The sequence below is a fragment of the Microtus ochrogaster genome, linkage group LG9 (assembly GCF_000317375.1).
Source record: "Microtus ochrogaster isolate Prairie Vole_2 linkage group LG9, MicOch1.0, whole genome shotgun sequence".
In the NCBI taxonomy this organism is placed as follows: Eukaryota; Metazoa; Chordata; class Mammalia; order Rodentia; family Cricetidae; genus Microtus; species Microtus ochrogaster.
Window position 1 is genome coordinate 17,227,784 of NC_022034.1, and position 26,916 is coordinate 17,254,699.

At 45.2% G+C, this 26,916-nt stretch overlaps 1 protein-coding gene and 1 pseudogene across 1 annotated transcript in view; both read right to left on the reverse strand.

The window, feature by feature from the left end:
- Positions 1 to 595: 595 nt before the first annotated feature.
- Positions 596 to 26,916, reverse strand: part of Mthfd1l (methylenetetrahydrofolate dehydrogenase (NADP+ dependent) 1 like) — a 130,330-nt gene continuing 104,009 nt past the window's right edge. The window contains exons 21-26 of the mRNA XM_013352279.2: positions 24,295 to 24,434; positions 19,092 to 19,133; positions 17,993 to 18,093; positions 17,303 to 17,480; positions 4,058 to 4,165; positions 596 to 802 (exon numbers count right to left, since the gene is read on the reverse strand). Coding sequence (XP_013207733.1) covers positions 596 to 802; positions 4,058 to 4,165; positions 17,303 to 17,480; positions 17,993 to 18,093; positions 19,092 to 19,133; positions 24,295 to 24,434 — 776 coding nt within the window. The remainder of the gene's footprint in view (positions 803 to 4,057; positions 4,166 to 17,302; positions 17,481 to 17,992; positions 18,094 to 19,091; positions 19,134 to 24,294; positions 24,435 to 26,916) is intronic.
- LOC113457916 lies at positions 2,724 to 2,868 on the reverse strand (annotated as a pseudogene).

A 26,916-nucleotide genomic window follows, 5' to 3' on the forward strand; every position in this document is an offset into this window, starting at 1 on the left:
GCCCTAGCACAGACCAAGTGATAGCCAAATCCCTAGAGATCATATGACCCCCCGAGGCCCTGTACTGCCTCCACCACCCTTCTCAGCCTCTCACCCTTCCCGCCCTCTCAACCGGCATCTCCAGTCACACTAAACTACCTGGGCAGGGACACCATGCTCTTTCGTGCCATTGGGATGACATTCATTGTGTCTTCAGTGCCGAGGTCACGTCCTTTATGAAAAACTAGCTGCTGCGTCCTCCACGCCAAGGGCATTTCTATGCCAGCATGAGGTCCTGGCTAGGGTGAGGAGTAGCCCCAATTTCCCCACAGAGGCATAATATGATAAGTTTGAGATGCAAACGATTTGAAAAAGTTTGTTAAGTCTGGCACTAGGCCACACTGTTGCTCAGACAGCCCATTGACTTCTGTCCCCGAAGGAAAACCACTTTATGTCTCTATGGATCCTGAACACACGATTTGAAAGTAGAAGAAACTGGCCTGCAATGGCAGAGGTGTTTTTTTTCACCTGGTTATTGGAGGAAGCGCGCTTAGAAAAATAGCAGATAATGCCAGTCCCTCTCCAGTGTACCATAGGTAGGGTTGGCAGAGTGTGATTAAGACATGACAGTCACATGGAATGAGGAAAGGCTTGGAAGCCTGGTACTCACCGTTCCCACCAAAGGGTAAATGAACCCAGCGCCAATGCTGGCCCGGACATCACTAATTGGCAGAATGAAATCCCTTGGCACCCCCTTTTTATCAGGCTCGTGAGACAGAGAAAGGTGGGTCTTTGCCATGCAGATTGGCAAGTTTCCAAAACCCTGTAAGAAAGAAAAGGAGCTGCATTCAGTGCCACAAATGCTGGTCCCTTGGAATTCATCTGCATTTCACACCCCCTGTGCAGCCACTGCGTGCTGCTGCAGACTGGGCAGGGGCAGTGGGGCTGCTGCTATTTGTCGAGCGAGAAGCTGAGAATAAGAACTCGTGTGCTTATGGCCACGATTTCTCAGGGTGTGAGGTCTACTGTTTATTCTGGAGGTTCTCCTAAAGAGGAGGCACTTGCACGCTTGTGTGTATGTGTGTCCATGTGAGTGCACGCGTGCGTGTGTAAGCAAGGCTATTTTTAGGCCCAGCAGCGGACCAGCTGTAGAAAGCTCTTTCCAGGGCTATTAATATCCAGGAAAGAGAAAGGTAATACAGAACACGGCTCCTAATGAGGCTCTTAGTCCCATTGTTCTGTCCTTCTTGGAGTCTGCTGGGAAGCAAAGGGCCCTTTGTGCTGGCCTATGAATCATGGCTACTTGATCTGTGATTACATTATAGGAAATTAGATGAGGTCACTTCTGAAGCCGCTTCCATTTCTAAGGACCCAAGTCTGTGCCTGACCCAGAATTCCAAAGGTGAAAGGGGAGGAAGTCACGTGCAGCGGCTCACAAAAAGGACAGTGTGTGGGAAGGGTGGGTGACGAAGCAGCACACAGCGTTCCTTCAGAGGCCTCACACCGATGAACTGCAACCACACACTCGACACTCACTTTTCAGGAATACTCCCGTGGTAGACAGACGGATGACAGAGTGCAATTACTTATGAGTCAACCTAAAACTATCTAGAACATTTCAGAGTATTATCAATTGCGGGTGTGTGTGTAGGGGGGGTGCTGTGTTTTTGAAACCCCTACTTTTACGTACTAATGAGAATCTTGGTGAGGAAAAAAACCACCACAATTGGTGGGTAGAATTTTGATTTTATGGAATGGTTAAGTTTTGAAATAATTCCTATGAAATAATATATTATATATAGCCTCTGAAAATTTACTAGTAGAAAAATTTAAAAAAATCCTATCAACAGATTGTATCATAGAAATATTTTGCAATGGGGAGGAAGTGGAAATTTTTGAATGGAAAAATATATAAATAAATAATATTAAAATAGATCAAAGTTCTTAGCCTTGAAAGCTCATGGGAAAACTGCCCCAAATTTGATGACAATGACTTCACTCAGCTGTTTGTACAGAAGCGAAAGAATAAGCACAGATTATCAGAGTGCAGAGCGAGGACCAGCAATCCTTTACCGTCTATTGGGGGTGAGGTTTTCGGAGAGCCGAGGTCGTTAGTGGGGCTGACCGTTAACACACTATGTAGCTAAGAATGATCCTGAACTTTATGCTTCTACCCTCCACAGTGTGATTACAGGTTTTCACTCCAAACCCAGTTTACAGAGTGCTATGTTCTGGACCATAGCACAGTCACTGAGCTACAGCCCTAGTCTGGGAATCCTTTTTATAAATAAAGAAAAGCTCAGGGACCAGAGAGATGGTTCAGTGAGTAAAAACATTTACTCTTGCAAGCGTGAGGACCTGAGTTCAAATCCCTAGCATCCATGTGAGAATCAGGACATGGCTATGCATGCCTGCAACTTCAGCATGGCAGGGGTGAGGTACATCCTGAAACTCTGCTGGCTAGTAGCCCAGCCAAAAGTGTTAGCATTTCAGTGAGAGAGCCTACATCACGGCAGTAGGTAGAACACAACAGAAGAAAGCACAGGCATTCTGGTTTCTACAGGTTTATGCACAGCTGTGCAAACTCATACATTCACATGTGTGTAAAACATACACTCTCTCTCACACACACAAAGGAAGAAAGAAAATCTGGGGCCAAGAATGTAGTTCAGTGTCAAAAAATAGGAAAAAAAAATAGCCAAGAGAATACGTTTGCAAACGTCAAGGAAAAAGGATTTCTCCTTCAGGGGAGAGTGTGAACACAGTCCCCAACTAAAAATTATGCAGTTGCGTTTCCTGCATTTGGAGGAATTCAGGGGTCAGCCTGCCTAAAATGCACTGGAAAAAACGATGTTCGTGATCGTGGTATCTCCCCTGCCAGGTAAGTACATATTTGTTTTATTGAGACAGGGTTTCTCTCTGTAGTCCTGTTGGCCTCGAACTCAGAAATCACCTGCCTCTTCCTGCTGAGTGCTAGGATTAAAGGCATGTGCCCCCACCACCCGACTGGAAAAAATGATTTTTATCAAACCCCACAGAAACAACCTGGCATTGATAGGATAGTATCTAACAAAATACCAAGCATATTTATAAATAGGATAAGGGAGTTGGAGGGAAAAAGTCAATACTGTTACTTGTAATAAATATAGCGATCCTCACAGCAAATGTCTGAAATGCTGACTTCTATGGAATCTTTAATTCCTAAGGACAGTCCTAAAACTAAGCTAATAAACCACCTGCATAAAAATATCACCCAAAACGCCTGTCCTGTTCACCTCACTGGCAGGACGCAAGCATTTTTAAGATAGTAGAGCCCAACAATGAGGAGAAAATGCTGGAAAAAAATCAAATACTGATGACCCCCGCCCTGCCACCTACCAAAGCAACACTTTCTAATTCTTTTGGCTGAGTGAACGGGATGACACCCATATGACTTACCCTGAGTAGGGATGGAGCCCAGTGCTGACTAAGCACAGAAGTCAGCTCCCGGGTTCCATCCCCAGCACTGCAAACCAGAGAGCCACAGTCTTAATCAGAGTCAAGATGCCCAAGTCAGAGGCTAAATGCCCTAACCATGATGCATTAGCTAGCCAACAGGACCTGAATGCCCTAACCATGATACGTTAGCTAGCCAATAGGACCTGAAGGCCCTAACCATGATACGGTAGCTAGCCAGCAGGTCCTGAATGCCCTAGCTATGATATGTTAGCTAGCCAACAGGACCTGAATGCCCTAACCATGATGTGTTAGCTGGCCCACAGGACCTGAATGCCCTAACTATGATGCGTTAGCTAGCCAACAGGACCTGAATGCCCTAGCCATGATACGTTAGCTAGCCAACAGGACCTGAATGCCCTAACCATGATATGTTAGCTAGCCAACAGGACCTGAATGCCCTAACCATGATGCGGTAGCTAGCCAGCAGGACCCATGTTACTACTTTAATCTCTGATGCCCCTCAGACAATTTGATGATGGAGTTTAATTACAGGACAGAAATTACCTGTCCTCAAATCAAGGAGTGCGTTTTTAGAGCACAAGGCAGAGACCCCCACTCAAAGCACAGGAATCTTGTTTACCTGTTGCGTATAGCGATCGATTTTGGATTGCGCCTCAGGAGACAGCTCAATATCCTTGGCTCCATAAACAGCCTGGGCAATGGTTCTTATCTTTTCCACGATTGGAAGCTGCAGAAACATGAATGACAACAAAATCATTGGCCTTAACATGGTTGAGGAACTAAGGGAAAGCTTGCTGGAATTTTAGATTTTGACGCCTCCCTCCCCAACAAGCATAGCACTCCAAACTAGGTATCTTTTATCCTTCAGTCACCAAGGCACTGAAACACTCAGATCAGAAGTCAGCTAGCAGGAAGTCAGGATATTTAGCCAACAAAAGGGCTGCCAACCTAGTTAGCAGTTTCAATCCATTTCAACATTAAAAATAATGGTTTATGTAATTAAAAACATTACTAAAAATAAGTGGGTGTCGTAGACATTTTAAGTGCCGACGTGACCGGGTGTTTCACTGGAAAGCCAGACATTAACTCTCCTGTCACATTAGATAACTCTCTGATATCTGGTGGCATGGGAGACACTTCGAGAAGACTAGATACTGGCAAATGATGCCAGGTGTAAGTGACATGTGCCCTCAATCCCAGCACCTGGAAGGCTGAGGGGGGACTGCAAGTTTTAGGCCAACCTGGACAATATAGTGACTCTATCTCTCAGACCCTAAACCCTATACAACAACCACAAAAACCCTACAATAACATTCCCCATGACTCCCTCCAAACAAACAACCAATGAACCACCCACAACAAAATAAAAGCAAAGTGAAAGATACCAGTAAATCAATGTGTGCGTGACGTTGTCTACAAAATTCTAGACAGAAACCCTGGATGTAACCCTGCTGGAAGGATGGCCTCACCCATTGGGCAGGTGACTCATGGACCACTCATGGCAAGGGCATATGGTGTATAACACAGGTAGGAGAGTTATCCAATCAAGACAAAACAAAACCTAGTACTTGCCACTTTTCCAACCCTGATAGAGCCACAAACTGCTCAGAACCAGTACTGCAGAATGCATTATTGTCTAGTTCTGTTGTCTGGGACTTAAATATTGGACATTTAGCAAATGAAATGTAAACTGCCCCCTTCCCAGACTGGTTCCCACTATGTGGTCCTTGCTGGGTTGGTAACTTGTTCTGTAGACCAGGCCTTCATCTCACAGAGCTCGGCCTGCCTCTGCTTCCAAGAGAGCTGGGATGAAAGTCACAAGACACCACGCCCAGCAGGTGTAAGTGTTCACTGAAGGATTCAGAAAGGACCACAAGCAAGAGCCAAAGGCTGTGTACGTGAATGAATGATCCAGTGCTGTGCACACATCAGCTCTTTATGACTTCAATGCAATTCCAATGAAAATCCCAAGAGCACCCGGGATTTTAGGATGTGGCCAATGAGTTCTAAAGATGTACATGGAAGAGAGAGCCATGGCACAAATCAAGTATCAACAACACTATAAAACCATATTCATCAATTTCTTGTGCTAGCCACACAGGAATAGAGGGATTAGTCCACGAAAGAGGAGAATGGGTTCTGATAGGCATCTCTGCAGGTACGAGGTAGTGCATAACAAAGAGAGAGGGTCGGCGACCCAGCAGACTTCTGACTAGAAAGAATTAAAATTAGGTTCATACCAGCCTGCCTCCCTGCAAAAATTTCAATATGGAACAGAGGCCTCAACGTGAAAACCAAAGCTCTAAATATCACAGGATCTGTCTTCTCAACATAGGGGGAGATTTCGTAAACATGGCAACAACAGAACAGCATAAAGTTGGCCATGGGTCCTGCATGTCTGTGCTCCCAGCACTTGGGAGGTACAGGGAGAAGGATCAGGTGGCTCAGGCCAGCCTTGGCTACATGAGTTCAAGGATAGACTAGGCTACATGAAACCCTTTCAACTCACATACACTTATACACCCACACCAAGGCACTCCACATATAATAAGCCAGGAAAAAAATGATTTATGGATCCTTACATCCCCCCCCCCCGACTCCCCGGGGGCTGGAGGGAAGATTCCTTGAGGACCTGGGTTTCATTCCCAGCACACATATGGTGGCTCACAAACCACCTGTAACTCTAGTCCCAGAGGATAAGGCATCATCTTCTGGCCTCTGAGAGTGCCGGGCAAGCATACGATACACAGACATACATATAGACGAAATAACCATACACATAAAATAAATAAAATTAAAACAAAAAATATATTTTTTTTTCTGAGACAGGGTGATTTAGCCTCCTGAACACTGGGATTATGGGTATGCACCACTATGCTCAGCAACTTCTGAGTTTAAAAATATAAATCTTTGAAAGTAAAAGAATAAGAGAGAAGATAAATATTTGAATAGTTTACAAGCTAAAAGATTAGTATTATAAAATGAATTTTGAATACTTAATAATGGGGAAAAAACCAATAACCACATGAAAAGTAGTCTTAGTGGTAATCAAGAGAATAACTAATTAAAATGATTAAAAAACAAACCAAAACCCTAACTCACGAGCTGGGTGTGAGGACCTGAGTTCGGATCCTGCACTCTCATAACCATGGCTTTGATGCACTGGGGAGGAGGAAACGGGCTCACCTTACAGCCTAGACAAGGGGGCAAGATTCGCTTCAGGCAAAGAAATGCTTCCACACACAAGGCAGAGGGCTGCCATAATGACATAATAAATAACCTGAGTTTGATCCTTAGGACCCACACGGTGGAAGGAGAGAACTCATTTCCACCAGCTGTCTCCTGACTCCCACCCACTGTGGTTTGTGGGTCCGCTAATGCTGGAAGCACAACAGCGGGAGACTCCGGCCTCCAAGTGCTCATGCACGTGAGTGCACCTGCGCACACCTGCGCACACCTGCGACACCTGCGCACACCTGCGACACCTGCGCACACCTGCACACACCTGCACACACCTGCGCCTGTAACTCCCTCCCCATCTCCCTCCTACTCTCATCCAAAAAAACCAACCACAGGCATAACAACCGGAAATAAGATCTCCGATTCCTACTCGTGAAGTGTCAAGTGCAGGCAAAGAGGCAGGAAGCCACAAGCTACAAGCACCTCAGTTGTGGGGGAGGGGCTAGCTGTCTCATCTCTGGAAGCTCCCTGACTTCTCCTTTATTTTGAACAGTCCCTACTACAGCTCCCACTTCCCACAACACATACCCAGGTGAGAAAAAGCCCTGCGCCACAGATCGGGCACGTTCTGCTCATAGACACACTGACCAAGGAATTTTAGTATCTGCACCAACCGATGTCACTGGAACCATTGTGATCTCTGCCTTCTTGCTTCTGAGATGGGCCATGAAATCTCTTTCCCTGGTCTCTTCAAACATCAAAATCTCTGATGCTCTCAGGTCTATCTCTTTGGTCTCCTTTCCTACAAAGCCTTTAGGGACAGGCTTAGTAGTACCAGGCAGCATTCCTTGCACTGTGGACAAGAGCACCCACAGCTGCTCTTTCCTGGCGGAGGGTCTGCTGGCTAGGCTCATGCTGCCTCAGAGTGTAATGATGGATTTAGAGGTCCTACGGATGGATTCAAGTGGCTGAATGTAAATCCAATCCTAAAACCTCCTGGCTGACAAGGTGCCTTTAACAAACCATGGGATATGTGAAATCATATGAGATCTTCCTCTCTGAAAAGGGATAACCAATTGCTTCCCAGCAAAGCAGAATGTGAATCAAGAGCTAGAAGCCAGAGGGAAATTGTTTCTGTCCCCGCGTCTAAGGAGGAACTGCTGTTTGCACAGCTGCCCCTTAAGCATAGACTTGAGCATCCCTGGAGAGCTCAGTGCGAATACAAGAGATGCAGGGATGTTGCAGAACGAGCTATGGCACAAGGCGAAGTTGAGGCTGGGCTAGAGATAACCTAGGGTAACGTTGCTTTTTCAGCATTGGGGATTTAACAAAGGGCTATGTTGACCCGAGGCAAGTGCTTTACCATTGAGCTGTATTCTCTTAACCCTCCTTTTACTTTTTTCCCTTTTTGTTGTGAGACAGGGTTTCAGCAAATTGCTCCAGCTGGCCTTGAACTCACGCTAGCCTTGCACTTGCAAGCTCCCTGCCTCGGCTTCCTGAGTAGCTGGGATGAAAGGACTATGCCACGAAGCCCAACACAACTTCTAACGTACGAAACTCAAAGCTCCAGTTAGTTGAAGAATAAAGTTGGGTGGCGACGTCTTTGAGGTCAAGGGCTGGAGCAGGTACTTTTCTTATTATTGTGACCAAGGGTCTAGGATGAAGCGACTTCAGGGAGGATCCATTGGCTTGCAGTCTACGGGCATACATTCCCGAATTGCAGGAAAGGACAGTGATGGAATGTGGGGCAGCTGGTCACCTCGCATCTGCTGCCCGGAAGCAAGGGACGACAAATGTCAGCAGTCAGCTTACTTCCTCCTTATTACCCAGTCTGGGATGCCAGTCCATGGGACGGTGTCACCCACATTTAGAATAAATCTTCTCACCACAGTCTGTCCAGTCTAGAAACTCCTTCACAGACAAGCCCGGGGGTTTGTCTCCTAGGCGATTCTAGATCTTGGCAAGGGGGCAATGTTAGCAATAACAAGAAACATCTATTTACCCAAAGGTTACTCCAGTCTTTGGAGTGGAGTTACCCCCATAGACCAGTGAAGAAATGACTATAAATTTCCTGTCATCTAAGCACAAACTCCTGGGGCTACAGGAGTTACAGAAGGTACAGGAAAGGGTGGGATATTCCTTTACACTGTATAAATAGGGCTAATTCAAGTTGTAAGAGCTAGTTACTAATAAGCCTGAGCTATCGGCCAAGCACTTATAATTAGTAATAAGTCTCTGAGTGGTTATTTAACAAGTAGCAGGTGGAACAGAGCTAACTAAAAATTCTACTGACAGGAAAGCTCAGATGACAGGGTAATTGTGACAGGGGACTTGGTACATGAACCTTTAATCTCGCTGTCTGCATGGCACATCATCAAGCGAGGTAACACTTGTTCCTGCCACTGCTGAAGCTACTGCAATCTCCTCTGATGGTCAGCAACAGCAAGTGGCCAGTGACAAGCTCAGCAGGTAAAGGTACTTGCCAACAAGTAGTAGAAAGAGAGAACGGACTCTTGAAAATAGTTCTCTGTCCATCACATGTGTGACAAAGCACACACCAACACTCCAAAATAAATGGAAATTTAACGAGATGCTAGATCTTTCTAGCAGGAAAGAATCTGCTGAAGAAGCAGAAGGACCCGAGAAAGTCAGTAGCCAGGAGCGACTGAATCAGGCAGCCCAGCTCCTGAGCATCTTTCCACTCCAGCCAGGCTTCGGATGTGGCCTGTCCCAGGACCACTCCAACCTCCCGTGGACACAAGGGAGTGCATCGTTTTGCCAATGACTCATCTCTTCTTTGTTAGTGTTTACTGGAAAGAGCTTTGGGAATATCGAGCCAGGGCCCAGGCTGCCTTTCTGAGCTCTACTAAGCAGAGCTGGGTGGAAAAACAGAAGGGTTGAGCAATGGGCAGCATGGCCTCCTATGGTTCTCCCTGCCCCAGCTGCATGGCTCTCAACAGGCACTCCAACCCACTGAGCAGGAAGCTCAGCCAAGGTTCTGAGGGGCTTCTACTGAGATAATAAAAATATCTCGGTTAACTTGCTGCTTAGGGGTCGTGTGAAAATTGCCCCATATGTGTTTCTCCCTCCACCGTGGGTAATCTACACATTCTACTGTGGTAATCTATGTACTCTACGCCTTCAGTGAAGGAGCTTCCTATTCTTTTCCTGCTTGGTTGTGAAGAGAAGTACAAACCGTGGGGGCAAGCTCAGTCTAATGAGCGTTACCTGAACTTGGGATTTACGTAAGCCGCTTTGGGGAAAAACACAGCTTTTTATAGAAACAAATAAAACGATAAAAGAGGCCATGTTTACGCATTTATCAGCACTGGCATTCCCTTGACCGTGTACACAGGGATGAAGCTGTTTATTCCCTCACCCTGATACGCCTCGGTCTAGCAGAATGGCTTACATACAGCAGGCCTTGCCCGAGCCTGTGCTGAAGAGGCAAAGAACCATCCACGGCAAGAACTTCCACAATGTCAAGGCGTCGCACACAAGTTCTGGGGACTTTCTGGGCGAGCGTTCCTGATGGAGTGCAGACAATGGCACAATAAACAAATGTGACGGGAGACAGTGCGCAATCAAGGCTCTGCGTAAACGAGAAGAAATCAGGAGGTGGCAGGCGACATGGAAAGCTTGGAGATCTGCAAAAGCTGGCAAGACATTAAAGGGGAGGTTCAAGGGTGTAGTTTGGTCGGGGGAGCTCTTGCCTAGCGTGCACAAGGCTCTGGGGTTGATCCCTAGTGTGGAAAAACAAAACAAGTTGAACAGTGCCTTGCAAGAAAAACAAGAAAGATCTCAACAAGCAAAGGAGAAAAACAAAACTCATTCTACATGAAGAAGAAGATAGAGGCCTCGGCCCAAACAGCAGAGGTCAGAAAGCCAGTCACAAAATAGCAAGTATCCTACTTGTACAAGGTAGGAATGTAAAATACAGTACTAAGACTTCATGGAGCTTGAGAGGTGGCTCAGTAGCTAAGAGCACTGGCTGCTCTTGCAAAGAACCTGGGTTCAGTTCCGAGCATCTACATGGGAGTTTACAACCATCTGTAACTCCGGTTCTGAGGGATCTCATGTCCTCCTCCAGCCTCTGTGGGTACCAGGCACACACGTGGTGCATGGACACACACACAGGCAAACACTCATACAGGCTGAATGAAAATTAAGGATTTATAGAGCTGCGTGTTTAGGCTTGTGCTGGTGAGCCTTTCTGAATTAACACTACATTAGACCTTGAATATTTCAAACACTTTCCTCGTCAATTCTCCCCCAAGTCTCTGAAACCGGCATTTAGGAACCTGGAACATTCTAGAATGAAACTTCCAATGGAATGTTTGTCACCATACAAATATTTTCTGACCCTTCTTTCCAGCCAACTTACAGTGCATGTCACATGAGCATTAAAGCCGTTGGAACACGATGACTACAGTTGAAAAATGACCAAGGAAATGAATTCTTAATTTTATTTTAGTTTATTATAATCTAAACAGCTGCCAGCTGTCTTGGGCAGTACGGCTTTAGAGAAATAATATGACCAACCATTATATTGTTGTGCAGCTTCTTTTAAAAAAAATTATCATTTTATTTTATGTCCATAGGTATTTTGCATGCATGTGTGTCTGTGTGTTAGATCCACATTTGGAGGCCAGAGAGGGTGTCAGAATCCTTGGAACTAGAGTTAAAGATGATCGTGAACTGCCATGTGGGCTCTGGGAATGAATTGACCTTGGGTCCTCTGGAAGATCAGCCAATGCTCTTAACTGCTGAGCCATCTCTCCAGCCCCTTGCATAGCTTCTTGCATGCTGCTGGCGTACCATAAACCTTGGTCCTGACACCAACAATGTAAGGTAGAGGACATGGTGACTTTCATAGATTGTGCTCACAGGGTAGCTATGGTGATCCAGGCTAGTAGAAGCTACTCACAATCACATGATAATATTATTCTTGAAAAGGTTCTGGATATGCCCAAAGAAGTTGTTAAATCAAACTAGTTAACTTTGTTGTCTTTTTAATGGAATAAACCAACTGATAAATCCCAGAAAAGTATTGACTTAAACCTTTATACATATTTTTTCCTGACTAAACACACACACACATCCCAGCCTGCGCTTGGGAAAGCATGCATTTAGCCCAGCACTCAGGAGGCAGAGGCAGATTTATAATTTCAAGGCTAGCCTGGTCTGCAAAGCAAATCCTAGTTTAGTCAGGGCTACATAGTGGTGTTCATATGTTGGTAGTAACCAACAGCTGTCTGATTGTACTCATGATCTACTCAAAAGGAGGAAAATCATGCCAGTACTAGAAACCTAGCCATCCATCCAGGCCTAGTAACATCATAGATCTCAGAGGAGAACCCATAGCCATCCATCCAGGCCTAGTGACATCATAGATCTCAGAGGAGAACCCATAGCCATCCATCCAGGCCTAGTGACGTCATGGATCTCAGAGGAGAACCCACCACCTCCCACTAACTCTACTTTAGCAAGTTCCTAACTCTATTCTAAAGCTTATTCTTTGTTTTTGTTTTGTTTTTCCGACACAGGGTTTGTCTGTGAAGCCTTAGCTGTCCTTAACTCTTTGTAATTCAGACTGGCCTCAAACTCATAGAAATCCATCTGTTTCAGCCTCCTAAGTGCTGGGTTTAAAGGCATGTGTCACCACCACCTGGCTCTTAAAACTTATTCTTATACCCACAGGTGAATGTAGTTCTTAGCCCTCATCAGAGAAGCTCCTCTTTATACCAAAAGGAGACCCTCAGAAAACAACTGGTCACAACACAGAGAAGAATGTATTATGAATTAATGAATTATTTAAGGGATCAATCTTCTAGCCCCAACGGATAAACCTACAATACAACTCCAGTCCTGCACAGAAGGTTCAGGAAGCATCACAGAAGAGCAAGCAGGTAGAAAGACGGTCGGAGCCAGATCAAGTCATTTGCTGTAAGACCGTATCTCCTCAAAAGGGCTGCCCAAGCCAGACCTGAATAACGACAGCATCAACAGAAACACGCACGTGGCAAGGGAGACCTCAGGGGTCTCACCCCTAGACAAAGAACGCAGGCAACTGGTGACTGCTGAGATGAGAATTAGCTCCTCCCAGAGATAAGCCCTCTAATGGAAAACCCAACACAAAGTGCTCAGCCAGGAAATCATATACACACAAGCCACAAAAATGGACTCAGCAGGTTGAATTTGTAGTTATGAATTCCCCTATACATATCAACAATAATCAAAGAAAAAGAGGCCATTGATTTGAGAGGGAGTAAGAGGAGCACAGACTGTGTGAGAGAAAAAAGGGAAACGGTAGACATGATGTAAAAATGTTAATTAATTTTTCTTTTAAAAGCACCAAATGCGGGGTGATGGTGCACACCTTTAATCCCGGCACTCAGGAAGCAGAGGTAGGCAGATCTCTGTGAGTTCCAGGCCAGCCTGAATCCCAAAGAGCTCAAGGACAGCCAAGGTTACACAAAGAAACCCTGTCTCGACAACGCAAAAGGGCACTATACAAAGTGAAGTAGGATAAGGTTTAAAAACGAAGCTGCTAGAAATAACAAGGTAAAAGGGCTTCGTGGGGCTGGGGAGCTGTCTCAGTGGATAAGAGCTCTTGCTGAGCAACCATGAAGACCTGAGTTCAAATCTCCAGCAGCCATGTAAGAAGCACGTGGTTATGGGCCTCAGGGCTATGAGCGGCAGGGGGTTTGCTGGCTGCCAGACGAGCTCCAGGTTCAGTGCGAGACCCTCTCCCAATGGAATAAAGTGATGAAGTGGGATGCTTAGTGTTCTAACCTGTGACCTCTAAGTGCACACAGGTATACATACCCCACCCCCAACACACGTGGGTATACACGCACGCATCTGCACGGGATGGGAGGGGAGAGGACAAAACAAAAACAAACCAATGTCTTATAAATGTGACGTTTCCGCTCACTTGGAGATCAGGTGCTAAGGGCAGCAGCTTGGAGAAATCTCTTTTGAGTGACGAAAACACCACCTAGCATTCTACCACCTACCCCTGGCTGTATCTTCGCAAGCCCACACCGTCGCCGCTTCAGCTCGGCACCAAATAAAGTCATTGGTATGCATCCCGACATGCTGAATGAAAAATAGCCTTCTCTTGTTTCAGCTCCCAGGTCACGGAGCTAAAGCACACAGGCTCATCATTTTTATTCCGTGATACTGGAATAATGCATTTTGATGTCCATAAAATATTGAGAGGGAAGGATCAATTAATAACTTATAGGCGGAATATAAATCTCCAGGTGCACGCTAATTACTTCAGCTCTTGGTCTATGTCTGAAATAGAGCGCTGATTTTAAATGACACGCACATAGTTTGGCCAACACCCTTTCTAGTGATTCAGACAGACATACAACTGGAAACTGTCCAGGTTCATTCACACTGACCAGACCACACAGGTACAAGGACTGCACGGCACACGTACCACCTGGTGTCCCGGAGCAGCTGTCACTGTTACTGCGAACATCGGGGCTCTGCATCTCGGACACAAGCCATACTTTGCGCCAGAGGCCAGCCCATCTGAGCTACCGAGTGACTGGGCTTATACTTCCTGGACTGCAGGCACCCTACCCTGAGCAGTGGGTTTACTTCAGAACCCCTGAGAAACCTCGTCCTCCTAAGGAAGGCGACTGCAGTGTGTGATGGGGAGCAATGGGATCTGGGAAATGAGCAAATGTCTCACTGTTAGGAGAGCTGCAGTCACCAAAGAAAAACATTACAAATAAGGGGTTCCCGAGGGTAATTTCTGGTTATTCTCAAACAGAATTCTGCAGGGACTACCCACACTTATTCCCCCCTCTTTGGTTTTATTATTATTATTATTATTATTATTATTATTATTATTATTATTATTATTATTATTAATCTTGAACTTCTAACCCTCTTGCCTCAGCTTCCCCAGTGCTGGGATTACAGATGTGCACCACCATGCCCGGCTTGCTCATGTATTTCCATGTTGTATCTTGTCCTTCCTGTCTCACAGATCTGACTGTGAAACATGCGTGTTTTCTAAGAGCAATGGGAACATACGCGAGGCACGGCTCCAGCTCCCGTTCATGAGCAAGGAGCCTGTGCATGCGGGTGCGGCTTTCCTCACCATGCTGCAAAGCTAGTTCATGTCTACTGACATGCACTTCCGGGAAGAACACCTGGGCTTCAAGACTAAACGTCTCCTTCAAGAATAAGGCGTGGGCTGGAATGACATCTCAGCTCCGCAAGAGCTTTCTTTAAAGGCACGAAGGCCTGAGTCTGATCCTTCTGAACCTACATAAAAAAGACAGGCGTGGTGGCACGCATGCAGTACCAGCTCTGGGGAGGAGAAAAGCGGTGGTTTCTTGGGGCTTGTCGGCCAGCCAGCCACGCTTCTTGCATTTCCCTGACCAAGGAGAGAGCCTGTCCACCTGAAATAAGGTGCATTGAACCTGAGGAATAGTGCCTGAGGTTGTCCTATGACTTTTACACACATGTGCATATGTACAAAACATGTACATGTGCGCACACACACACACACACACACACACACACACACTGGGTAGTGAGGGAGAGAAAGGGAGAAGCTTGCAAGGAAGAAAACAAATTAATTTTAAAACCAAGCCTCAACTTCTTGAGACCGGGGTGAATAAGTGTCTTCCTGAATCTGACCGGAGTCATTTTCTATACAGGGATTTGACCATATTTGGCATCTTTAAGGTCTACCTTTAGTCCCTATAATGAGATGACTATGTTCTCATTTCATCTATATTAAAGCTGGAAAGGCTATATGGGACTGGGAGGGGGTAAACGGCAGCTGTCACTTGGGGAGTGACCTTTGTAGTTTGCCATTGGAGATTCTCTCATATTTAGGGGGAATAGTTTATTTCTAGAAACTTCTATCACAACGATGTTCTGTGATAGAAGTTCCGTGGAGAAGGACGGAAGAGCAGAGCGCTGCAAAGGCAGCCCAGTCATAAATCAGAGGGGAGACAGGTGGGTTTACCAATGACAAATGCACCCGTCTGGGAAACGTGGGGTGACTGCACAGATGACCCCAGAAGGCCCAGTAACAGGGCAAAGGGCAGGTAAACATGGGTGACGGAGGGAGCGACGGCAGTTGGAGGAGAGAGTGGGACAGGGACACGAACAACGAGAAGGGGCTTGCAACACTTCTCATTTGATCGCCCTATTCCCCAACTGCTACAAAACAGCATAAATAAAGTTTTAATTTCTAAAATTCTACAAATTCAATTCTGTAAGCACAATTGTGCCACCAGGACATGTGCTCAGCTATGTTCATAGCAGCTTTGTTTGTCATAGCCAGAACCTGGAAACAACCTAAATGCCCCTCGACTGAAGAATGAATAAGGAAAATGTGGTACATTTACACAATGGAGTACTACACAGCAGAATAAAATAACGACATCTTGGAAATTTGCAGGCAAATGGATGGAGCTAGAAAACATCATTTTGAGTGAGGTAACCCAGACCCAGAAAGACAGTTATTATATGTACTCACTCATAAATGATTTTTAAACACAAAGCACAGAAAACCAGCCTATGAATCACAATGCCAGAGACCTTAGACAACAATGAGGACACTAAGAGAGACATTCATGAATCTAATCTACATGGGAAGTAGAAAAAGACAAGATCTCTTGAGTAAATTGGGAGCATGGGGACCATGGGAGAGGATTGAAGGGAGGAGGGGAGCAGAGAAAAATGTAGAGCTCAATAAAATCAATTAAAAAATCTGTTTTTAAAAATAAGTCAACATCCAGTCTTTTTAAAATAGATACAATTTTCACACGGGCTATGACATCTTCCACAAACATTAATTACACCGTATGAAACAAGCCACAACAGAAAACCCTGCACGATCCCATTTATATGAAGTATCTCAGTCGTCCAGTTCCTAAAACTAAGGTGGAATGGTGGTTCCTAGAAAGATCTGTGGAAGGGGAAAACGAGGAGCCGTTACATGGACACGAAGTTTCAGTTTTCTAAGACGAGACTAGTTCTAGAAGCTGGTTGCACAACAACACGAATATACTTGGTACCACTGCACTGCACACTCATAAATGAGAACACTTGATGTATTTTACGACAAAGAAAAAGTATGTAAGATCGTGCAAGGAAACCACAATGAGGGTCGGTGAGCCAGCTCTGTGAATAAAGGTGCCTGCTGCTGAGTCCTGCCGTGGTTTCATCCTGGGAACCGACAAGGTGTGAGGGCAGAACTGGCTCCTATAAGCTGACCTCTGATTTCAGCATGTGTGCTGTGGCATGTGTGTGCCCACACGTACCTATCACACACACACACACACACACACACACACACACACACACACGGGAAAGAACTGTAGCAGATATGGATAATAAAAACGCCTCATAACTGAGCAGCTGTGAATTTGCTCAAAAGACTTGTTGCTGGGAGGCCAGTCCCTTCAAGCCTTAGTTTACCTCCCAGGACCTTCCCTTCCCTTGGGCCCGCTACTTGAAAGCAGAGCCTTAAGAACACAGGTTTGGGACAGCAATAAGATGTGCCCTTGGCACCTGGACCTTATCAGACACTAATGCCTTTAGTCATGAGCTTCCTTCTCTGTAGAGCCTTCAGGAAGGCTGCGTGAGGCCGGCGAGACCCCAAAGCAACCAACCCGCTGTCGTCCTGGTGGCGGGGACTTACCTGAACATCGTACAGGAACTGGAAGCGGCTTCTTTTGTTCGCGGCATCTCTCACAGCCCGAGCCAAGTCCACAGACCCCTTTCCCCCAGCCGACCAGTGATAGCAGGGGACCGCATCAAAGGCACCGGCCCGCTTAGCGAGCTCACACACCAAGTCGATCTCCGCGCGGGTGTCGGTCCTGGTGAAGAGAATGCTTGTGGTTTTTGCATCTGTGTTCACTTAGTGATGTTTTGAAAGAAAGACTAACGGTTTATACAGAACTTCACTCCCTAACACTGAATATATTTTAAACATCAAAAGTGGTCACATTGTGTTTAAATAAACCAGACTTGAAGAAAAACAGGTAGAAAGAATCCTCTCTAACATGACTCAACGGTTTCAGGTTGTTAAGGGTTTTTAATTGAGAAAATTTTATAGTAATCTCCTTTTGATCATTCTTTCATGCTGTTAGACAGAAGTACCGGGTAGAAAGGGAAAAAAAAAACCAAAACCCCTCCCTCCCCCACAAACCAAACAGATGGTAATTCACTATTTGAGTTTCATTTCCACACTAACACTTGAGAACACATTTGTGAAGATGAAACCAAATCAAACAGAATAAGCCAACGATTCTGTGTCTCAAGATGAAGCCGAAAAACCCAAGTGCAGTCACTAGTGTGGCCCCCCCAGACAGCAGAAAGCTAGACTCACTTGAAGACGTTCAGCGCCACCACGACGGGCACCCCGAAGAGCTGAGCGATCTGAATTTGTTTTTGTAGGTTACAGCAGCCATCAGCCACCAGCTGAATGTTCTGGAAGGAAATCAGCCAAAGGGTCACCATCAATGCCCCCAAGCGAGACCAGCCTCACCACACTGGCAACTTCTGATTCTATCTTTTCTCACTTTATTGCCCTGGAAGCTTCTAAAAAGACCTCTAAGTCACCTTGGGTTTCCAAGAAAGATGGCGGAAACAGAGGCAATTCACATTAAAATTAGCTTCTAAACCTAGTCTGGGTCCAAGTCCATGTATTTGAGTCTTAGACTAGGCAACTATTTCTACGGAGGACTGGCCATCAGATAAACAGCCAACTCTCCGCAGTCAGCGGGGCAAAAGGCACACAAGTCCCTGGGATACTGAGGGGGGTCCTGCTTGGCTACTCCGGTTAAACCCATGGCGCCACCTGTAGGAGCTATGTGGTACTGCTGCCAGTTAAGAGGCGCAGAACAGTTACTGCACTCTGGAAAGCCATAAAAACAACAGCACATCTTTCAAGAATCAGGTTTTTTTCCTACAACATAGAAAGACACAAGTATAAGCTTCCCTCTTTTCTGGGTCAGGATGACTGCCGTGGGTGTAGAGGACTCCAGATAAGCCTATATCTATCTTTTCTTCAGCTTTTAGAGGTCACTGGACGGGTTTCACCTCTTTATCCCACCCATTTTCACAGGGATTCTTAAAAATGCACACTACAGTATGTGCTCATGAATGTGGAGGCCAGAGGACAGCCTTGGCTGCTCCCTAGGTGCTGTCTACCTTTCTTTATTGAGGTAGTCTCTCGCTGGCCAGTGAGCCCCAAGGGTCCACTTGTCTCTGCATCCCTAGGGCTGAGAAAGCGAGCATGCACCACCATGCCCGGCAGGGATCGAACTCAGGTCCTGCTGCTTGCTAGGCAAGCACTTCACCCACTGAGCCATCTCCTCAGTCCAGAAAAGCACATTTCTAAGAAGTTGCTGGTGGACTTGAGGTCATTCATTGACGGTCAACTGGAAGCTAATCGTTAATCGGGTGGAATGATCAGTTTCTCTTACCTCCTCTGTATATTCTTTCTTGAGAGGAACCCCAGCAGTTACCTGAAATAAAAAGAGTCAAAAACTAAGACTCATCCCATTGCTGGGGATGGGGACGGGACGGGACTTTCTATAGCAATAGTCCCAGATGATAGGAGAATTCTACTCAACCTTATAATATAAATCAATTACTGTAATGTGTACACAAGCCTTCCATAGTTAAGAAAAAAAAAAGAATACTCCAAAGTTTTAAAATTTTGTATAGTTAACTCATATGAATGGGGAAAAAAAGAAAGCTGGCTCAAACCATTAGCAAACTGATTAGTAAAATCCAGTTACTTGGAAAGCAGACATATCTGTCTGAATCAGACTTGTTCTGGCAAGATTTCTTGTTGTAATAATAATTTCAGCAACACGTACAGCCTTAAAGGGAAAAACCAAACTGTCATCTTGAAAGACACAGAAAACCTACATCAGTCTTTATGCTAATTTGGCCAATTAAAAAAAAAAACGGCAATCCCTGAATCCTCATTAAAAATAGATCCCAGGCATCACACTTAGCGACGAGCTGTTTAGACACCCCTTTTAAGAGGAGGACTAAGAAGATGCCCGCAGCCAGCACCCCACCCAACACTGCTTTGCAATTAGAAAGACCCTGCCAGTGACAAGGGGACAAAAGTAAAGATTGAGAGGAAGAAGAACTCATTTTCAGATATAAATGGCAGCACAGAATTCCCCAAAGACTTGATAAGTTAAATCCCTACAGCAAGGAAGATAATTCAGACGAGTTAGAGATAGAACATGTAACATAGAAGAACAGAAATAATTTGTTATATTACTTACAAATATTAAGCATATAGGAACAGATCTATAAGAAGAAGATATATGAGCATTTTTTAATGAAATAAGCAGTAACTTTCATTGAAAAATATTCAAAAAGATCCAAGCCGATGAAGAGATAGCTAATGTCCTTTGAATAGAAATCCTATAGAGACTGCAGAATCTATAAGCTAATTCTCAGATGCACATGAGGTTTTGAGCATGTAGTTCAGTGGCATAGAACTGGTCTTATGTAGACTGGATCCCCCAAACCTCAAAAAATAAAATTCACCAATGAGATGCAGAGAACAGTGAATAGGGGCACCTGGAGGTCAGACAAACATGAAGGAACAGCCTGGCTTCGGATCTCTGTAGCACACGATCAGATATAACTAGTTCAGGTCAACTGAAGGGAGACCCTGGAAAGAGACTGCTATACTTTTGGGGCAAGGGATCCATTCCACCCCAAGTCAAAAAGAAGGAAAGGGTTAGGACAGTGTGGAGGCAATTGCTTATTAATTCCAAAAAAAGAAAAAGAAACGAAATCTAGTCAGTGTTCCACATGCCTACACATGCCTAAACACCACGTGTTAACCTGGCGGGAATTCAAAGTGCCAGATATTTGATCAAGCATTACTGTGTGTGTTTCTCTGGTGAGGACATTTTTAGTGAGATTAAATACACAGAACAGTAGACTTCAAGAAAAGCAGGGAGCTATAATCTCCACAATTTGACTGATCTCAGCTCACCAGCAGACCTGAATACAACACGGACGGAACTCCTCTAAGCCAAGGGAACGTTTCCAGCAGGCCGCCATCAGACTGTACGACCAGCTCTTCCTGGACGCGCCAGGCTTTATAATCACGTGACCTGATTCCCTCTTACTCTCCACCTCCCACCACATAGCTCCATATACAAAGTCTTCTATTTTCTTAAGAGCTCTGATTACTGGAGTGAATTTAGAGGGTTAACTGTAAAAAGACTGTGTGTGTGCAGACTCAGGGGTCTAGGGATGTCAGCTCTTATGCCGCATCCAGAGTGGTGAGCATCCCAGAAGACAGGCTATGCATTTAAAATGCCGGTCGTGGGACTGGGAATCTTCACTGTCATCTTGAATGCGTTAGGAAATGCCCAGGGCATTAATAAGGAACACCTCTGGGTGTGTCTGCAGGGTGCTTCCAGAGAGGCTTTATCAAGGAGGGAAGACCCAGGGTGAACGCAGGCCAGTGACATGTGGGCTGGGGTCCATCCGTGACTAAACGACAAGGAACCAGCATGAAGCCAGATGAGCGCTAGCCTTCATCTCTCTGCTTCCCGACTGCGGAGTCTGCGCAGTCATTGGCCTCATGCCCCTGTCTCTTCCCTGCACTGGTGACCCCTATCCTCTTGGCTCAGATCACGAGCCCCAGTAAGCCCTTCCTCCTTTAAGTTGCTCCTTGTCAGGTTTTTGGTCACGGTCATGGGAAAAATAACTGTGTTAAAATGGGCAAGTTCAAAGGTCACAGGATTTTCCACTGCACAAATAACGGATCAAAAGAGCCACCTCAGCTGAGTAAATACACACAAGGCGACCACAGCGATCTGTGCGATGACGTCGAAGGGGAGCAGAAATTACACTGGATTGAAAAACCCAGTAAGACAGAGCTGTTTCGAGGGAGAAGTTGACACACTAAGGTGGGCCACATGAAAGAAAATGGACGTAGGATTGAGAGGTGGAAGTTCATTTACTAATTACTGCAAACATTTCTGGGATACAGAATATGCCAGGCCCTGGGACACTGTAACGGAAGGAAGGAACAGGAAAGAATAACTGGGAAGAAAACAGCCTGACAATGCAGCACACACAGCAAGAGGTGCAATAGGATTGGAAATCATGGTGAACATTTTTATAGTCTGGAGGTCTGGGAAAATGCTGGACTGTAAATCTTTTTTATTTTTTTTATTTTTTTTTTTATTTTTTTATTTTCGAGACAGGGTTTCTCTGTAGCTTTTGGTTCCTGTCCTGAAACTAGCTCTTGTAGACCAGGCTGGCCTCGAACTCACAGAGATCCGCCTGCCTCTGCCTCACGAGTGCTGGGATTAAAGGCGTGCGCCACCACCACCCGGCTTGAACTGAAAATCTTAGGGCTGACCAGTTCCCTGAACAGAGGTATGATGTTTCCGCCACTGGGTCTCCACACGTCTCCATGATTTCCGCCCTTATTCTATAAAGACCGAACCAGACCAGGCAGACTCGAAACCATTCAGAGGACCAAAGTCCTTTGCGTTTAAATGTAGGAATGGTAGGGGAAGAAGGGAGCATTTCAAATTATACATACGTACATTTTATCTTTTGAAAGGAGAAGTAGGTCTAGAGACTCAAACAAAGTCTAAAGTGGAGGGCCCACAGCAACAACTGGAATTTTAAGCATGATCAGAACTGCCAAGGATTCATGTGTGTTTTTACAAATTCATGTGTGTCTTTACAAATTCAAAATGTGTATCTTTACATTTTTTGCATTTGGAATGATAACGCAACTTCAGGCAAAATGAAGAGCTGGCACCAAGTTGGAGTTTCGAACGTGTGTCCCACCAATCCACCCTCGGCTCTGCATGTGGACGAAGCAGGGGGTTTGACTGACATTCTTGACTTTAGATTGACCTGCTGTTGGCCATTGTCTCCAAACCCAGCAAATCTTGGCTTCCTCAGCTATAAAAAGGGATGAGAAAAAGTTCCTAGGACAAAGACCAAATGACATAGTTTGCCAAAGGCAAGCCCGTTACCATTTATAGTGGATGACCACTCTTGATTTGTAGTTTTGTGACCATAGTACCCTAATTAAGAAATTAGGTTTGATGTCTTGCATATCTGTATGCCATAATGGTATCAGATGGGAAAATAATGAAACTTCAAATAAAAATTTTCCCATTTGGAGACTTCTAAAGTAAAAAATCCAAACAAATTTTAAAAATACACATATGCCCCTTTTGCCCATTTTAAAGAAAGGTATAAAAATCTTCACATATATTAAAATAAATTGTAAGGTGTGGTGGCACACCTATTTAATCCCAGCACTAGGGAGACAGGGGCAACTCGGTTTCTATAAGTTCCAGCACAGCTGGTCTACATAGTGAGTTCCATGTTAGCCAGGACTAAATGGTGAGCCCTTGTTTTTTTTTTTTTTTTTTTAAAAAAAAAGAGCCGGGCGGTGGTGGCGCACGCCTTTAATCCCAGCACTCAGGAGGCAGAGGCAGATGGATCTCTGTGAGTTTGAGACCAGCCTGGTCTACAGAGCTAGTTCCAGGACAGGCTCCAAAGCCACAGAGAAACCCTGTCTCGAAAAACCAAAAAAAAAAAAAAAAAAGAGAGAGAGAGAGAGAAAACTTTCCCAAAGCAGGGCTCCTCACAAGCACACAGTGCTGTGCAAGAGTCACAAGGCAAAGTCACAATTGGCAGAGACGGGCAGAAAGAGGTTTTATGTGGAACCTGTAGTCTATAACATCCATGTGCCACAAAGGCATCCGCAGAAGCACGGCAAACCTCCATCAAAGCCATCATTCCAACCACAGTGGTCCTCATCCAGGAATGAGCACTTTACTCTCCTGATCTGGTCCACACGCTTACATAAGCATGGCTGGTATGTCTGGGATGAATCTGAAGACTCAAAAGTGTTTCTATGTGGGCATTGCATGTAGCTGACGTGAATGAACTAAACTCCAAGTGATCTATGGGGTGAACTTCAAAGAAAGGAAGCAGACTTTACAGACAACTGGAAACATTTATCTAGAATATACTATGTCTCAAACACTAAATCAAACTATATTTTTTCTTTCAGACAGGTCCTACTCTGAGCCTTGGTTAGTTCTGAATCTGTGGCATCCTTCCTGACTTAGTCTCCTAGGTGCTAGATAGGACTACAAGTATGAGCTTAAAAAACTTTTTAACAATTGTTTTATGAGTGTTTTGCCTACGTGTACATATGTGTACCATATGTATGCCTGGTGTTCAAGGAGGTCAGGAGAGGACATTGGATCTCCTGGGACTGGAGTTACAGACAGTTGTGAGCTACCATGTGGGTGCTGGGAACAGGACCCAGGTCCTCTGCAAGAGAAGCAAGTACTCTTACCTACTGAACCAATTCTTTAGCCTCTATATAACTTGAAAATTTTTTATGATTTATGTGTATGTGTATACGCAACCTGGGTCTATTTATGAGTGCTAAGTGTATGCAGGTACCCACGGAGTCCACAAGGGCATTTGGTTTCCTGGCACTTGAGAGTCACCAGATGCCGGTGTTGGGAACTGAATGCAAGTCCTCTTAGGGGCAGTAAATGTTCTTAACCACTGAATCATCTCATCATCTCTCCAGCCCCTGTTTTTTTGTCTTTGTTTGTTTTTTAAAGCTAAGATAAAGCAAGAACTTACACTTGGCCCACCTCCATGCATCTTCAGAGCTCGAACAGTGGCCACCAACACAACCACGTTGGGCACCAGGCCGGAAGCTCGGCATTTGATGTTGAAGAATTTCTCCATCCCAATATCAGCCCCAAAGCCAGCTTCAGTCACTGCAGAGAAACAAGCAGGGAATGAATTAGTGTCTGAAAACAGAAGCGGGTGCTGGCAGCCAATGCTCAATAACAGGGCAAGTGCTCACAATGGCCTCTACTCCTGCCACACCAAGGCCAAGGCAAGGCACCGTATCTTATGGCAACCAAAGGTAACCTGACAATGGAAGACGCTCATCGCACAAGGCAGGTCTCTACCCTGTTGGACTCAACACGCTACAAGGACTCACTGCCAGGCCAAGAGTGCTCTTCCCAGGACTCTAACTCAAACCAAAGCTTTTCTTAGCATAGATGGGATTTTCAGCTTTGTGATCAGATCCCAAACATTATCAGAGGGGTGGCCGATCATTTCTATTGACGAGCAAAATTCAAGTTGGAGGCATGGTTTAAGGATATTGGTCATGAGATGACGGCAGCTTAATTCCAGGACCAGAGGGATGCTCACTCATTTCTACGGACTTCTCCGTCCTAGCTGACAGAAATGTTACTGACGGGGCCGGGGAGAGGGCTCGGTGGGTGAGAGCACTGGATGCACAAGCAGACGAACTGAGTTCGAATCTCCACATCTATGGAGAGGGCTCAGTGTGGTTGTGTGTACCTGTAACCTGTAAATGCGGGGGGACAGAGAGACAGGATTGCTGGGGCTCACTGGCCACCAGCCTAGTGCCAGCTTCATCGCAAGACCCTGACTCAAGGGAAGAAGGTAGAAAGTGATGGAATTAGACATCCCATGTCTTTCTCTGGCCTCTGTGTGCACATGAGCACATGCATACACATATATGTATACTTTGTACATCCCCTACCCAAAGACATATTGTGGCATTTGTGGAGGTGGCAGATAGAACATGAGTATTGTTTCCCAAAACCACGGTAGATACTGAGCCATTAGATTAGCTTCCTACCCAAGGGAGAGCCACAGGGCTCTGGGATTCAATGTATGTGACCCATGTGACCATAGCATCACTTAAGAACTTGTTAGAAAGATGGAATATTGGGCCCATGAGATCTCCTCAACCAGAGCCAGAATTTATAGCATACTTTAAGGGCATGGGTGTTTTGCTTGTTCGCCTATCTGTGCACCATTTGTGTGCGTGGTGTCTGCAGAGAACAGAGACCATGCATCCCTGTTATAGACAGTTATAAGCCATGTGGGTTCTGGAGATCAAATCCAGTCCTCTAGAAGAACAGCCAGCGCCCTTAATCCGAGCCATTTTTCCAGCCCCACTTAATCAGCATTTTTTTTTTTTTTTGGATTTTTGAGACAGGGTTTCTCCATAGCTTTTGGTTCCTGTCCTGGAAGTAGCTCTTGTAGACTAGGCTGGCCTCGAACTCACAGAGATCTGTCTGCCTCTGCCTTCCAAGTGCTGGGATTAAAGGCGTGAGCCACCGCCGGCTTAATCAGCATTTTTAAGAAGACGCTCACGTGCAGTGATGATCCATCGTCATTCAGGAAGATACTGCTGATGTAAGAAGTATGTCGGAGTATGCACCATCTACTGACATTAGGACTAATACCGTAAGTAATGGTCCAGATAGGAAGTAGAAGTAAACGACTATTCTGTGGTTTATATAAAAATATTTAAGGGCTGGGGTTGAAGCCCAGTAGCACAATGCTTGCCATGCATGACTGAATTCCTGAGCTCAAATCCTCGGCAGCACCAAAAAGGTGAAAAGTAAACAAATGAAGGCATTCACGCTAGCATAATTGTTAGAAATTATAACAAGAACTGAAGGAAGAATCTTGTTCAGAAGGAATCTTAAACTCTAAATACACTTATTTCTTACTTTTTTCCTTCGGCACTGCATGTACCTGTTTTGTTTTTACAGAATACACAGAATTCCGTAGTCTCCTGTAACTTAAAAGTGTAATTCTATTTCTGTATCACAAACTTTCAGAATTTATGATTATAAAAACAGCAGCTTGTAATTTTGTTCACTGATGTGCCAAAATTTGTAAAAGCGTTCCCTCTGTTACTGAACATTTGGGCGGTCTCCAGCACGCACAACAACACACTGAAATCATACTGCACATGGACTTTAATCTCTTTCAAAGTATACCCTTGGAATAAATTACCAGGGGCCAAGGACATAAAACATCTTTTATGACCACTGGCATACATTTGACAAGTCATTTTATTAAATTTTATGTTTTGAAATCAATGTTTTAGGTTAGCAGAGAAAAGAACAGGTTTCATGGCATTGCTCTCATTTGTCCCTCCCCCATCGCCTGCTCTCCCCGCTCCGATTTTTATTACGTTCTCTTTGCATGGATTTATACCACAACAATGGAAAGGACCTTCCTTCCTTACACAGCAGATGAAGTCATTCTCATGATTCCATCGATAGTGGTTGAAATTAGAGAGGATTTCTTTCCTCTGCAAGGAGGCCCTGAGAGGCTACTGTGTGGAGATGCTATGAAGATAAAGCTTAAGATGCAGAGGAGGTTCTGGGATGTGGGAGATTTGAGGACCACAGGGAAAGG